The sequence below is a fragment of the Saccopteryx bilineata genome, chromosome 4 (genome assembly GCF_036850765.1).
Source record: "Saccopteryx bilineata isolate mSacBil1 chromosome 4, mSacBil1_pri_phased_curated, whole genome shotgun sequence".
Classification (NCBI taxonomy): domain Eukaryota; kingdom Metazoa; phylum Chordata; class Mammalia; order Chiroptera; family Emballonuridae; genus Saccopteryx; species Saccopteryx bilineata.
This window is the reverse complement of record NC_089493.1, coordinates 180,877,284-180,891,962: the sequence shown is the minus strand read 5'-3', so window position 1 is coordinate 180,891,962 and position 14,679 is coordinate 180,877,284. Positions and strand designations below refer to the sequence as shown.

General features: G+C 50.9%; 1 protein-coding gene across 3 annotated transcripts in view; it reads right to left on the bottom strand.

Annotated features, from left to right (window-relative positions):
* Nucleotides 1-14,679, bottom strand: part of CYFIP2 (cytoplasmic FMR1 interacting protein 2) — a 117,298-nt gene that overhangs the window by 81,794 nt on the left and 20,825 nt on the right. For all 3 annotated transcript variants that reach the window (XM_066273126.1, XM_066273124.1, XM_066273125.1), the window contains exons 4-9: nucleotides 10,736-10,813; nucleotides 9,097-9,198; nucleotides 5,677-5,858; nucleotides 3,877-3,973; nucleotides 2,549-2,677; nucleotides 33-137 (exon numbers count right to left, since the gene is read on the bottom strand). In XM_066273126.1, the coding sequence (XP_066129223.1) occupies nucleotides 33-137; nucleotides 2,549-2,677; nucleotides 3,877-3,973; nucleotides 5,677-5,858; nucleotides 9,097-9,198; nucleotides 10,736-10,813 (693 nt within the window). The remainder of the gene's footprint in view (nucleotides 1-32; nucleotides 138-2,548; nucleotides 2,678-3,876; nucleotides 3,974-5,676; nucleotides 5,859-9,096; nucleotides 9,199-10,735; nucleotides 10,814-14,679) is intronic.

Below are 14,679 nucleotides of genomic sequence, written 5' to 3'. Positions count from 1 at the left end.
ACCCCTGCCCAGCCCCAGCCCCAGGTGCTGACCTTAAAGAATTTATCGATTTTGCTGAGGTTGATTCTCTTCTTGGCATCCAGCTTGTAAATGTTACTGACATTTCCGTCCATCAGGTAGAGACCAAAACCCATTACCTGGAGTGAGAAGGGACAGAGCGCATAAGCCGGTCACAGCAGATGGAAAAGTTTCAAAAAACCAAAAAAAGTAGGTCTGTGCACATCTACCCCCTTCCCCACCACCCCCCACACCCTCTAGCTACACATACTGTTACAAAGACCCATGTGCCTTCAAATAAAGAAAGAACACAGACAGAGGTCTACTTTCAACTCGAAATGTGATTTCTGTGAAGAAAGGCAGATAACTCCTTAGTATATTATTATGGCGCCACTTCTTGGGTCCTTACTACAGGCCAGAGGCCATGTTTAGGACTTTCAAAGGCCATCTCCTTAATTCTTACAGCAGTCTGATGAGTTCAGTTCAACACAATAACCTTGTTCTGTAGGTGAGGAGCCGAAGATACAGAGAGGTCAGACAGCTTGCCAAGGTCACACAGCAAATGAGCCAGAGAGAGAGGATGCGAACCTAGCCCTGTCTGACAATAACGTGTGGGCACATGGATCCCTCCTGAGAGGAAGGGCTGAATGGTGCTACAGTTGCATCCCTGGGGTCCGGTGCATCTCAGGTGCTTCGGAAATACTTGCTACATGTTGAATGAATGCAAAACTACTCACCACTTTCCCCATAGAAACAATAAATATAAAGATCTCCAAGGAGCCTTTGGAGACTTTATTTTTTAAAGAATACAGTACAATGTACAGAAGATGTGTTGTAGAATTGTGCACCTGAAACTTGTATAATTTTGTTAACCAGTGTCACCCCAATAAATCCAATTCTAAATAATAGAATAAAAAGAATTCCTTTTTTCCCTCTTTTGCCTGACAATGTCTAATAAACAGGTTGGCAAATTCTTGCTATTTCAGTCCATTTAATAGTTTTCTGAATGCTGGCTTGTTTTGCTCTTTTAGTCAAACATACAGGGGGCCTCTCTCGGCTCACAGTTGCTATGGGACCATAGGTGAGTCACATCTGACACATAAGGGAGAGAACTGGAGAATCTTTAAGGTTGCTTCTCCCTTACTTGCATTTTGTGGTGCTGCGGGGTGAGTGACGGCTCTTCCGCTAAGGGTGAACGGTGCTGCGTTCACTAACAAACTAAAGAATGGCAGCTGCGTTCACTAACAAACTAAAGAAACCTGAAACCCTGGAACCATGCGGGGGCCCGGATTAAAGATGCAGAAAATTGAGAAGAAAAAGGGCTGAGAAGCTGTGGTATCTCAGGATTAAAGGCAAGTGAAGGAGAAAAAAAGGCCTAAGAATTTGATGACAACATCTAAGAGTGCTTGGGGACAAGAAATTGGTTACCCTCGTTTGTGGAATCGGCAATTCTGGGAAGAGCTATGCTCATCGCCCAGGGCTGGCACTGGGACCAACAGAGGCCACGTGACATCGCTGGGCTTCGGAGTATGCAGGAGAAGCCAGAGCGAACAAGTCAGGGCCCTGCAAACTCCATCCAGGCGCTCCGGGAATGGAAAGAAGGGAACACCAACAGGCCTGGGATGCTTAGAATAGCAAGGGTGATGCGGAGGAGAGGAGGAAAACGTAAAGCCACCAGGAGAGCTCTGAAAGGTGATGTTCTGGGGAAGAAAAAGGTCAAAGGAGCTATGCCGGCGTGTGCAAAGAATGTGGAAGTTGTTCAGGTCAGTGCTACACCTGTCAGAGAGAAATCAGAACACCCTCGGCAGCCAACAGTAGCATAAGGGCTAAGAAAAAGGAGATCTCATCCACGTGACATAGTATCAACAGCTGCACACTATTCCGATCCAGCTAATGCAAAGGGGTAAAACACACACATAACATATGCATACTACATATGTTGAAAATGTATAAGCACAGAAAAACGAGAAGGCAATGACATCCAAATACTAAAAGTGTTTTCTCTGGTGAAAAGATTTAAGCTCTCTGGTGAGAGATTAAAAAAACACTTTGTGTGTGTGTGTTTCTCCGTATAGTTCAGACTTTCTTCAATAATAAATATTGCTTGATAATTTAAAAACTGTAAACTGATGGATGAAATATGATGATTCAGGCAAACAAGAGCCTATGCTTGAAGACTTTGCCTTCCCTTCGAGTCGGTCATTTCTCCTCCAGGAATTTTGACGTGACAAGGGTACGTACGCCGAGGCTGTGCCGTAACAGGATCCAACAGGATGCGTTAATTAACAATGGCCCCTTATAACGGAATACTTGGCAGCCACTAAAACTTACATGGCAGAAATAGCCTTAACAATGTCTGGAAAGGTATGCATGACATATTAAAGGAAAAAAAAACCCACCAGGTAACAAAACATTCTGTGCAGTAAGATCTATATCAATATTTAAGTAAGAAAAAATAAATATCGTTTTTGTTTTTTTTTTAATGATTTTAAGTAAGATGGCGGTGAGAGGACTGACCCAGGCCCGGGGCACGTGACCACAGGACTTGTACCTTGAGGAGCATGTGCTTCTCGCTGGGGGTCAGATACATCTTGTTCTCGTAGTAATCCACACAGATGTTGACAATGTCCGCCAGCAGCTCCTCATAGCCTGGGATCACTTCCAGTTGCTGATGGAGACACTAAACAGCAGCGCCCCCTCTGGTCATTCCTGCCCCGCACCCTCCTCGCTCACACCACCACAGAAGGCCCACGGCTGGGCAGCGAGACAGTGCGTGCTCCCACCTCCCCGGCTGACCAGCAGGGGGCAGGGAGCCTGCATCCTCTCACTGTCCCCACAGCGGCTGGTCTGAGCTCCTGCCCATCTCCCATGGCAGGGAAAAGGCTCCCCTTGGGGTCCCTCCATGTTGTTTCCTGGCAGTTTTGATGGTTAGAAAGTGCTTTCTTGGGCTGAGCTGAAAAGCAGCTTTATAGCCAGAGGCCTGTTGTAATCTCCATTTAGTTCTGAGGGTGTGGACTGAGGTCTCTACACATAATGGGGGGAGGACCCAGCGCAGGGGAGGAGAGCGGGGCTAGCAAGAGTCTCCCTCCTGGCAGGACACAGCAGTACAGAAACATTTCTCATGGGAAGGTCTGATGACTCGGCTCTGTGTCTCCAGGAAAGACACCCAGAGCCTCAAAGCTGATGGCCTTTTGCCTTTAACAGGGAGTAGGAGGCCCAGTGAAGCCAGCAGCATTGCTGAGAGGTTTGAGCCTGAAAAACCTTCAAAGATGGGGGCCCCGCTGACATTCTTGCTGGTGCCCGTTTAGGCTAAATGGACAGATGAACAAGACAGGTTATACAGTAAGTCAGACAGCGCACGAGGGCCACAGCTGAGTGGGGTTGCCCCGGCCAAGCGGTGGCAGTAATAATAGACAACTTATCCCTCGCCATTTGTCAGGCTTTGCATACAAAGGAAATCCCCTTTATTTCTCACAACAGTCCTAGGACATGGATTCGCATAATATGCTCAAAATAACAGCCCCATTTTACAGGTGAGCAAACTTAGGCTTACACCATGCCCACGGTCTCACAATGGATCGGTGAAGGGGCTGGGGTTGGAAAACAAGGCTGTTTAACCCCAGAACCCATGTTCTCAATACACACTAATGTGAGAGCAGGACACTGGCTGAGAAGGTGTCCAGGGAACAAAGTTTGGAGCAGGTGAAAGGCTGTCTGTGGTTAGGAGGACAGACTTCATCAGCAGCCTCATTCTTACGTAGGGCAGTGGGGGTGCTGGATCTGGACTGAGCTCCTCTGCGCATGGTCCACTCCCCCTGCCCCCAACCCTGCCGGTGTCCCAGGACGTCAGGCCAGGACTACCCTGGGGTTTCCCATCACCTGGGTGATCCTGTTGTGGTTGGCCAGGAACATGGAAAGGTTCTGCGACTCCTGGATAGACTGGGGGTCCGCCATCTTCCTCAGGAACTGCGCCGCCCTGAGAGGTGAGTGTCACAGAGAGGAACGCTCAAGCACAGCCCGCCTCAACGGGCCTCACGGCTCCCGCGCCCACCTGGCCCGGAGGGACGCTGCCCCCGAGGCCCACGAGCTCTGACACCACTGGTGACAAACGTCAAAGGTGAGTGTGTTCTGGAGTCATTTCATTTGGAGTTGTTTACACCCTTGTGATTAGGGCGGCTGAAACTAAGAGGCAAGAAGGCACTGAAGCCCCAAGTCTAAGTTTAAAGGCAGCTGCATCCCATCAAGCGGCCAGAGGTGGTGAGTCAGGGCCACGAGCATCCTTGGGCCTCCCAGTGACCTCCTGTGAAACTGCATAGTCAGTCACGGGGCCGAACCCCAGGCAGAATGCGTTCTTTTTGTTGTGTGTTATGTTCTTTATTGGAAAACCTCAATGTTTCTAAAGCAAAGCATCACACCGAAAACCAGTCTCTTTAACCTACGGGGTTTACAGGGGAAGGGATGCTGGGTGTGGGGAGCTCCCGCAGGACGTGAAGGGAGAAAGCTGTCATGGTGGCCCCGGCTTTTCCAACCTCACCAGACAAAACACCTTCCCTTCTCACGGCCCTAGCTGGTCTGCAGAGCACGTCGGCTTTGACCACGACGGAGCGATTTGAGGAGAAATTGAGGGAAGAGGTTATACTAGGAGCCTTCTATGAAACCTTCGTGAAAGATGCCATTTCTGAGTCAGGCTTCAGGTGGGGCTCTGCCCGCTGGGCACCCCCGGCTTTCTCAGCTCATCCAGAAAATAAAATGTTTGAGAATCAGTCTGTTGTCTCTTTGTCCAGTTAGTTGCCTTGGAGCCCCAGGGTGACAGGGTTCAAGGAGGAGGGGCCCTCTCAGCAGGGACGCAGAAAATCCTTCCCGAGAAGTGTGTCCAGACAACAGAGGAAGGCTGTGGCTTGTGACTCCCCACCTCACTTTTGGGTGGTGGCACCCTAATTTTTAGAGGGGAACCACCTCTTCTCCACTCAGTCCTTCTCTCCTGTCAGCTGACACTAATCTGCAAGCATCTGTCTAATCAGAGCCTCCACACACCGCAGGGACGGATGAAGGACCTAGCGCATGACCATGCTGGAGCCATGACAACCGTCCCCGGGACTTTTGCAAAAGTATTTGCAAGGAGCTTTGAAGCTGGGCAGCTCCGCTGGCCCGAGGGAGGCCGAAAGCTGCCGGAGGCCACCACCGGGCAAAGCCTGCCCGAGAATGAGCCGATATCGAGGGACGTCAAGCTGAGAGGCAGAGGGAACCCCACCAATGTCGTCCTATTGCCCAGATCCAGGGACACAGGGACTCTTCAGTTCCGGGAGCCAACCCGCCCCTCCTTTCACAGAAGCACTTTGAATCGGCGTTCTGATTCTTGCAAGAGTAACTAATGTGACCATTTTATGATGCTGATCTTCCTGGCCCTGAACTACAAGGGACAAGAGGAAACACTGCTGCTCCACAGGTGGGGAGATGAGGGCGTGGTTCCTGGAGACAGACAACCCCGCAAAGGCCCAGTCCTCCCCGGACCCAGCTCTGCACCCATTCCTCCAACCACAAGAACAGGCCGGGCCCACCCCTGCACGCCCGGGGAGCGGCTAGCTTGGCTCTGGAGAAGGACCGGGTCAGAAGGGCTCTATTCTCTTCCTTCCCTTGGCCGGCTACCCAGGAGGTGGGGTGGAGCGGGGGAAGACTGACCTCTTATAGGCAGAGTGGTCGTTCTTGACGCTGCACTTCATATTCTTCAGCTCGTCCAGCACGGCGAACATGTTGATGAACTTGCCCAGGGTCAGGAGGTAGGCCTCGGACACAAAGTCCTTCCTCCGCTCGGCGTGGCACAGCCGCTTGACCTCGCTGCAGAACCGCTCGATGGCCTTGCGCTGTGGGAAGGGGGGGCGTCAGTGAGGACGGGGCAGCCCTCAGGTGGGGAGCAAGGTCAAGGCTCCCTGGGGCCCTGGTCACAGAGCCTGGACATCTAGAGAAAGGCAAATCCGCGAGAGGAGTCCCGAAATCCAAAGCTGATTTCTCAAGGGAAGCTTGAACCCTCCCCCCAGCCCCACCCCGACCCAAGTGAGCTGAACGAATAAATTCACTAGTCGCGCCTTTTCAGAGAAGCATTAGGTGTTATTCGTTTCTGTATCCCAGCACCCAGGACAGTGTCAGGCACCACGCAAGAAGGGGGCAGAGACCAAGAAGAAGAGAGATGGTCAGAGAAACAGGTTCATTCACCCAGGAAACAGTGTTTACTGAGTACCTACGATATATCGGGCACCATTCTAGGCACTGCGGTAAAGAAAGGAACAAAACTGGGGGGAAAAGCCTCTATCCCAAGGGGCTTATATTTTAGTGAGGGAAGACAGAAAACAAAATAAACTAATGTGTGCTGTGCAGAAAAATACAGCAGGGAAAGGGGACGGGGAGGGCGGCGGCCTGGAGCTGGGTGGACGGGGGTATCATGGGGCGAGCGGAAGGGTACGGGGTTTCTTCGTGGGGTGATGAAGGTGTTATGAAGTGACCCTGGTAATGGATACACAACCCGGTGAATGTACTAAAAACCACTGAATTGTTCACTTTAAATGGACGATATATATGGTATGTGGATTATATCTTAATAAATCTGTTATCAAAAAAAGCAGTTGAATAACATACACAAAGGAGGCTAAAGCAATAATCCCGAGGAAGAGACAGAGGGAGGAGGAAGAAGAGGAGGAGGAGGGAGGGGAGGAGGAGAGGGAGGAGGAGGGGAAGGGGGAGGGGGGAGGAGGAGGAAGGGGAGGAGGAGGAGAGGAAGGGAGGAGGAGAGGGAGGAGGAGGGGGAGGGGGAGGAGAGGAGGAGGGGGGAGGGGGAGGAGAGGAGGAGGGGGGAGGAGGAGGAGGAGGAGAAGGAGGGGGAGGAGGAGGAGAGGAAGGGAGGAGGAGAGGGAGGAGGAGGGGGAGGGGGAGGAGAGGAGGAGGGGGGAGGGGGAGGAGAGGAGGAGGGGGGAGGAGGAGGAGGGGAGGAGGAGGAGGAGGAGAGGAAGAGGGGGGAGGAGGAGGAGGAGAGGAAGAGGGGGGAGGAGGAGGAGGAGGGGAGGAGGAGGAGGAGGGGAGGAGGAGGAGGAGGAGAGGAAGAGGGGGGAGGAGGAGGGGGGAGGAGGAGGGGGAGGAGGAAGAGGGGGAGGAGGAGGAGGAGGGGAGGAGGAGGAGGAGGGGAGGAGGAGGAGGAGGAGAGGAAGAGGGGGGAGGAGGAGGGGGGAGGAGGAGGGGGAGGAGGAAGAGGGGGAGGAGGAGGAGAGGGAGGAGGAAGAGAGGGGGAGGAGGAGGAGGAGAGGAGGGGAGAGAAATCTGTGCACTCCCCCTATGTGCCCCCCACTCCTCGAGCTGGGATACCCCACAAGCTGGTAATTCCTCCTCTTCTGAGGCCAGACCAGGCCACGCTTTCTCCTCCCAGAGTCCAAGGCCAGTGGCACTTCCTTGATGATGGAAAAGTCCTGCACCTACAACACCTACTACAAGAGCCACTCGTCACCTGTGGCTACTGAGCCCCCGAGGGCTGGGACAGTGGAGGAACTGAGTTTTAAATTTTATTTAATTTTAATTAACGTAAGTAGCCACATGGGGTTCCTGCACTGGACAGGTAGTTCTAGATGAGCCCAGATCCAGCCTCCTCTTGCCAGGAGACCCTCAGCTTCACACTTAATAGGTTTCCAGGTAGTTTTTCTCTCTTGGACCTGCCTTCCTAAAGAGACTTTGGGCTCCTTGGAGGCAGGTCCATGATGCTAAGAGCAGCAGCTTCGAGGTGTTAAACCTGCTCTGTGACTGGGGCCCTACCTGGCCCTGGACAGACAGACCTCCTTGATCCTCGCCACAAACCTGTGCAATAGGTATTATTTCCAAGGTGAGAAAGCAAAAGTTGTCAGAGATGCTCACTAACTCACAGGCCCACGGTCACAATGTGGTGGGACCCTAGGTCTCCTGCCTCCGAAGCCAGAGTCCCTTCGGAGACTCTGGCCTGGGCCGCAGGCCTCTGCGCCTTCCCGGACACCCAGCTCCCACCCCAGGAGGCCAGCGCAGAGCGGAGCGCAGGTGGACGTCCGGCCAGGGCTGGAAGTCTGTTTATGAAGCTCAGCTCTCCCGTGGAGCACGTGGAGGGCAGCATGTGAGGCACTGGCTCCCGCCCTGGGGTACAGACTGGTCTCAGTGTGCCCGGCCTGCATTCCTGCACAGCTTCTGATATAAGTTTAATAATCAACCTGTTAGCCTTATTTTTCCTGTTATTTCTGTTTGACCAGCTTGTCCCCTTACCCTCCCCCACCTTTTTTAAAACTAGCTTGCCCTCTGGAAAGCCCTTGGCTGTCTTTTCTCCTTTCCTCCTCTAAATGATCACTCTTCCTGGCTTCCCAGCTGGTCTCCCTGCTGGCAGGCCCGTCCCCTCCCACCCTGCACATCTGTACTGCCCCCACCTCCCATTCTTTTCCCACACAGTGGACAGATGTTGTCAAACCTCCAATCAGACCAGACCGTGTCCCTAGAAACCTCCAGGGCCTTCTGTGGTGCCTGAATAAACTCCGCCCGCTCCTTCCTGGCCCACTTCCTGGCCCGCAGTGCTCTAGGTGCTGGGATCCCTGGCTCCGTCTGGGGCCTCCCCATTTATCCTCTGTCATCTCCCCCTGCAAGGCAAGGCTCCTCTAGGCCTCGGGGCCTTGAACTTTACTGCTCCTTCTCCCTGAAACCCTCTTCCTCAAGTCATCCCACACCAGCCCTTCTCAATACACAGTTCTCTCAGCTGAAAGGCCACATCCTGAGACTGTCCCTAAAGCTGCACCCATGTCACAGACACCCTCGAGCCCAGAGATATTTAAAATGTTATTTTATGCACAGCATGTCTTATGCCCTGAACGTCATTGTGTATTGTGGATTGCCAGTCTCTCTTTCTGCCCAGACACACTCGTTAGCTCACTAGATGCAAATGTCACGGACAGAGGTGGCCTGCCCATCTTGCTCACCCAGGGGCGTGTCAGGGGCACTCAAGAAGTGTTTGTTGAATCAGTCAGCAGCACAGCACACAACCAGACCCACACATCTAGAAGAGTGGGGCCTTCTCAAGTCTCCCGATCCAAATCCACCTGACCTCCTCACCTGAAAGTACATGAACTTCATGAGCTTGGTGACCTCCGGCTCCAGCACCTCCACTGTCTTCTCATAAATCTCCACTCGGTTGGGCTGCTCGTTGCATTTCACCTGTGGGGAGAGGGGCTTCAGACATCCTGATCGGCCCAGGCAGTCCTGGTTCACACCTGCTGTCTTAATAAGGGGCTCCTTTTCACTCTCAAATGCACCTTATCTAGGCTGACAAATGTAAGGTCATCCTGGTGAGAGGAGGCTGGGGTAGCCATGTTGGATGGGTCTGACTGGGGTCAAAACTGCCCCCAGCCCATGGCTGTAGGAAAGAAACCAGTTGGTCCCAAGAACAGAACCCTCCCCGCCTTCTATCTGTCCTGTGCTGTGACCAGGAGCCACCACACATCTGTTTATCTGGAAGGTTTCCCTCCTTCTGCCTTTTCCTCGCTCTGACCTCAGAGTGGGCCTTCCAGATTCTCAGCAAAGAAAAATGTTCTGTCCACAGCTCTGGGTGTACCTGGAGCCAAGCTCCCTGGCCATACTCGGGCCACCAAGAAACCTACTCTCTCTCCCCAGTGGTTTCCAACACGTCAGAATCACAGGGCAGATGTTTTCACAGCATGCACACCCACGACTGCTAACAGGGTTACCAAAACTGCCGTGTGAGTGAAGGGCAAGTGCAAGGTCACTCTTCATACTGTTGTTCAGAAAGTCTTAAAATAGGAGCCACAAGCCTCAATAACAAGGAGTTGATGATTGAATTGATAAAACAGGATGGACTCAAGTCAATATCATTACATAACTGTTACAAGGATTGAGACAGACCTATGTCAACTGACATGGAGAGATCGCTACCACAAATTGACAGGTGAAAACCGTTACAGAACAGGAAGTGTAATTTAACCCCTTTTGGTTAAAACGCAAAACGAAACAGTGTGTGTATGTGTGTGTGTGTCTATACATATTACAAGCATGGAAAATCCGCAAGGGTGCAAACCAAACTGTTAATGCGTAGTTACCCCTGGGGGCTAGGATCAGAGGAAGGCAGAGAAACGGTTTCTCTTTACACATCTGTGCCTCACTGATGTTGGTAAAATGGGACTCATGAATTATATGATGATTATAGTGATAGTAACATATGATCTGTACATGTGTCAATACATATACAGATAATACATTAATACATGAAGTAATAAAGAATAAAGTGCAAAAAATCAAGTGGCAGAAAAATACAAGAAGCAAACCACTTTTATAAATAATTGTTTACAAAATAATAATCATAGAAATACTCATGATGATCAATGAGAAAGAGCCAGACGAACAGGCAGCGGTGTGTCCACAGTGCTCACGTTCCACTGGGAGGGGGGTTGGGTGGTGGGGTGAGGAGGTGTGGATAGCTCGCTTTTTACTTCACACCTTTCTGCAATGGTGTGAGTGTCATACAGTTAGCATATACGGTTTTCCAAATGAAACACAGTGAACAAATATTTCTTCCCGTTGGCATCAGTTTTATGGGAAACCCTCCGAGTGTTTTCAGTGTGTCCCCTCGGATAAGAAGCCCTGCTTTGCTTCCTGCCTCCTAGAGAAGCTTGGCTCTCTGGTCAGGGCTGAGGTGGAGGGTGGTCGCGGCCCCTGGAGGCAGGAGAGCCAGTCTCACCTGGGGGATGGCCCGGGAACAGCTGCGCCAGGTGTACAGCATGACTGCATACTCGTGCCCTTCCTCCAGCATTTCATTCTGAAAAGCAAAACACGCTCACCAGGGAGAAACGGCGTTGGTGCCACCAGGCTTCCCGACGGCCCCCCGGACCCTCACTGCTCAGTGTGGTCTGCGGGCCAACAGCCCGCCATCACCTCGGTGGAAGGGGTTGTTAGAAATGCAGAGTCTCGGGCCACTGCCTAGGCGAAGGGAGTCAGAATCTGCACTTCAACAACATTCCCAGATGAGCAGCACAGGCCTAAGTTGTTCTCATCGGGCATGAAGGGCGGGGCAGGCAGGCCACATTTTCCAAAACGGATGGCTGTCTTATACAGCAGGAAGCAGACCTATTTGTTCCAACAGCGAAAGCTGTCCCAGATATACTGTTAGCAAGAAAAGAAGCAAGTAGCAAAACAGAATGCACAGTACCTAGGCTAAAACGGCCCCACAAAGAGTAACAATTATGAAAGTAGATTATTGCATGCTGAAAGACATTTTGGTGGAATATGCACCAAGCTGTGACCAGCAAGCTCTCCGCGGGGCTGGCTCCACAGGAGCGCCCACTTTTCCTATCACAAAGCACCACAGTGTTTGCACTTTCTATAGGAACCTATGTTACTATTTCATAAGCATGAAAATGATTAAGATCAATGTTTTAAAATAATATAGAGAAGACAGAAAAACCAACCACAGCATGAAAAATAACCCTGAAAAAAATACAGTATGACTCGTGTCACTTAGGAAATGCTACAATGGAAAGAGCTCTGAACTCAGGGTCCAGATAGCTCAGCTCATTACTCTTCGGCCTTCTGGCCTTCAGGAAACCACTGAACCGAAGACTCTCCATTTAGTGACAATGACAAAACAACCTCAGAGAAGTTTATGAGAGTTAAATGGAATACAAACACACACATACATGCACATACAAGCACACGCATGCTACACAATCTGGAAAAGGAGTGAACAGTATCACCAGAAAAAAAGTCAGGCAGTTTCTCAAAAAGTTAAACCCAGAGTTCCCATGTGACCCAACCATTCCACTTCTAGGGAAATGCCCAAGAGAAATGGAGAAATGACAACATGGGTCCACACAGACACTGGATTCCCTTTTCATAGTAGTATTACTCCAATAGCCAACAGTAGCATCAACGCAAATGTCCCCCAACCGATGAATGGAGAAGCAAAATGCGGCGTAGTCACAGAATGGAACAGTCTTTGCCTATAAAAGGAATAAAGTGCTGATACATTACAGAAAGTGAACTTTGAAAACATGATGCTAAGTGAGAGAAGCCAGACCCAAAGCCCACATATTTGTAGGATCCATTTAGATGAAATGTTCAGAATCGAGAAAACCCTAGAAACAGAAAGTAGATGAGTGTTTGACAGGGAATGGGAAGACAGAGGAATTGGAAGTGACTACTACTAATGGGTTTGGGGTTTCTTTCCGTGGTGATGGAAATCAGATAATGGTGATGGTTGTCTAACACTGCGAATATATTAAAAAAATTGAACTATACAATTTAAAGGGTGAATTTTACATTACATGAATGCTATGTCAAAAAATTCAGCGATGGCCCTGGCCGGTTGGCTCAGCGGTAGAGCGTCGGCCTAGCGTGCGGAGGACCCGGGTTCGATTCCCGGCCAGGGCACACAGGAGAAGCGCACATTTGCTTCTCCACCCCTCCGCCGCGCCTTCCTCTCTGTCTCTCTCTTCCCCTCCCGCAGCCAAGGCTCCATTGGAGCAAAGATGGCCCGGGCGCTGGGGATGGCACTGTGGCCTCTGCCCCAGGCGCTAGAGTGGCTCTGGTCACAACATGGCGACGCCCAGGATGGGCAGAGCATCGCCCCCTGGTGGGCAGAGCGTCGCCCCTGGTGGGCGTGCCGGGTGAATCCCGGTCGGGCGCATGCGGGAGTCTGTCTGACTGTCTCTCCTCCCTGTTTCCAGCTTCAGAAAAAATGCAAAAAAAAAAAAAAAAAAAAAAAAAAAAAAAAAAAAAAATTCAGCGATAAAGAGTATAAGTAGACCATCTCTTTTGTAAATCTTTGATTTGCTGGCAAGGGACTCTAGAGAAAGATGTAGCAAGGTACAGGCAGAAATTGTTGAGTAAAGTGAGGTTTTCACATTATTCGTGAATGTCAATGCTACACTGTATTCTTGACTCACCTACAACCGTATCAACACTATCCTTATGTGGACAGAATAATGGCCCACAAAGATGCTGGCATCCCAACCCCAGAACCTGTGTACACAATACTCAACATGGCCAAAGGGACTTTGCAGATGTAATTAAGTTAGAACCCTTGAGATGGGGAGAGGTTATCCTGGATTACCTAGTGGACCCAAGGTAGCGACAAGGGTTCTAACAAGTGAAGGAAGGAGGCAGAAGAGTCAGAGAAGGGATGTGAGGGCGGAAGCAGAGACTGGAGCGATGTGGTCGCTGGCTGGAAGGGGGATGGGCTGAGGAAGGTGGGCTGCCTCTAGGGGCTGGAAAAAGCCAGGAAAGAGTCCCCCCCACAGCCCTGCCAACACCTTGACTTTATCCTTGTAAGATCCACGTTGGACTTTGGACCAAAAGAACTGTAAGCAAATGACCTTGTGTTGTTTTAGGATTCTAAGTCTGTTACAGTGGAAATAGAAAATACAATCCCCTCCAAACCGGCTGCTCCTTCTGGCGATGGGTGCCCCTGACCTGATACTTTTAGGAAACCACAGTCAGTGTCATTGGGCTCCCTCGGGCTGACTGGTGAGCGAGGTGGTATGAGCCTCCCGTGTCTCACATCCACATCCTCGGCCCGCCCTCGCCCCACTGCCCTCATTCAGCCTTTAAACCTCCAATGAGGGTCACCTCATCTCCACCGACACACTCGCCTCACGACTCATTCTACACGTAACTGACAGAGGAAGCTTATTCCCCAAGCAGAGGTCTGTTCACATTTCTCCCATGGGTAAAAATTCCCCGTTGCTTTTGATTTTTTTCATTATTATTATTAAATGAAGTAAAGCCCTCTATGGTGGGCTGAATTCTGTCCCTCTGACATTCCTATGTTGAAGTCCTATCCCCCAGGACCTCAGAATAGGACTGTATTTGGTGACAGGGCCTTTTAAGAGGTGATTAAGTTAAAACGAGGCCCTTGGAGTGGGCCCTAATCTAATCCAATCTGACTGGTGTCCTTTTAATAAGGGAAATCTGGACATGCAGGGAGACACCGTGCATGTGTGTGCACACAGAGGAAGGGCCATGTGGGGACACAGCGAGAAGGTGGCCATCTGCAAGCCGAGGAGAGAGGCCTCAGAGAAACCCACCTTGCTGACACTTCAACCTTGGACTTCTAGTCTCCAGGATATGACGAAATACATTTCTGTTATTTAAGCCACTCAGCCTGTGGTCTTTTGTTATGGCTGCGCTATCAAACGAGTTATACCCTCTACCAGGGGTCTTCAAACTTTTTATAAAAACCGCCCACTTCTGCAGTGCTGGTCAACCTGGTCCCTACCCCCCCCCCAACCAAACAGCGCTGCGATTGGCCCACCGTAAAAGCTGGACCGCCCACTAGTGGGCGGTAGGGAGCAGGTTGACCAGCACTGCAAAAGTGGGAGGTTTTTATAAAAAGTTTGACGACCCCTGCCACTGACCCTTAGCTAACTTTCCATAAATGCCACAGAGAATTTCTTCACGTGTATCTTACAGTCCAAACCCAGGCAGTCTGAATGTTTTTGCCTCTGCGCCTTTGCTCATGCTGGTTCTACCCGCTGGGGTGCGCGCCCCCTCTCATCTCGGACAGATACAATCCTAACTCTGTCGTTCAGTGGAATGAGGTCAGGAGACTGGGAAGCCACGTCCTGGACTCCAGGAGCAACCTTGTGATTTACTAATTGTGGGACCATAAGCAACTTGCTATTACCT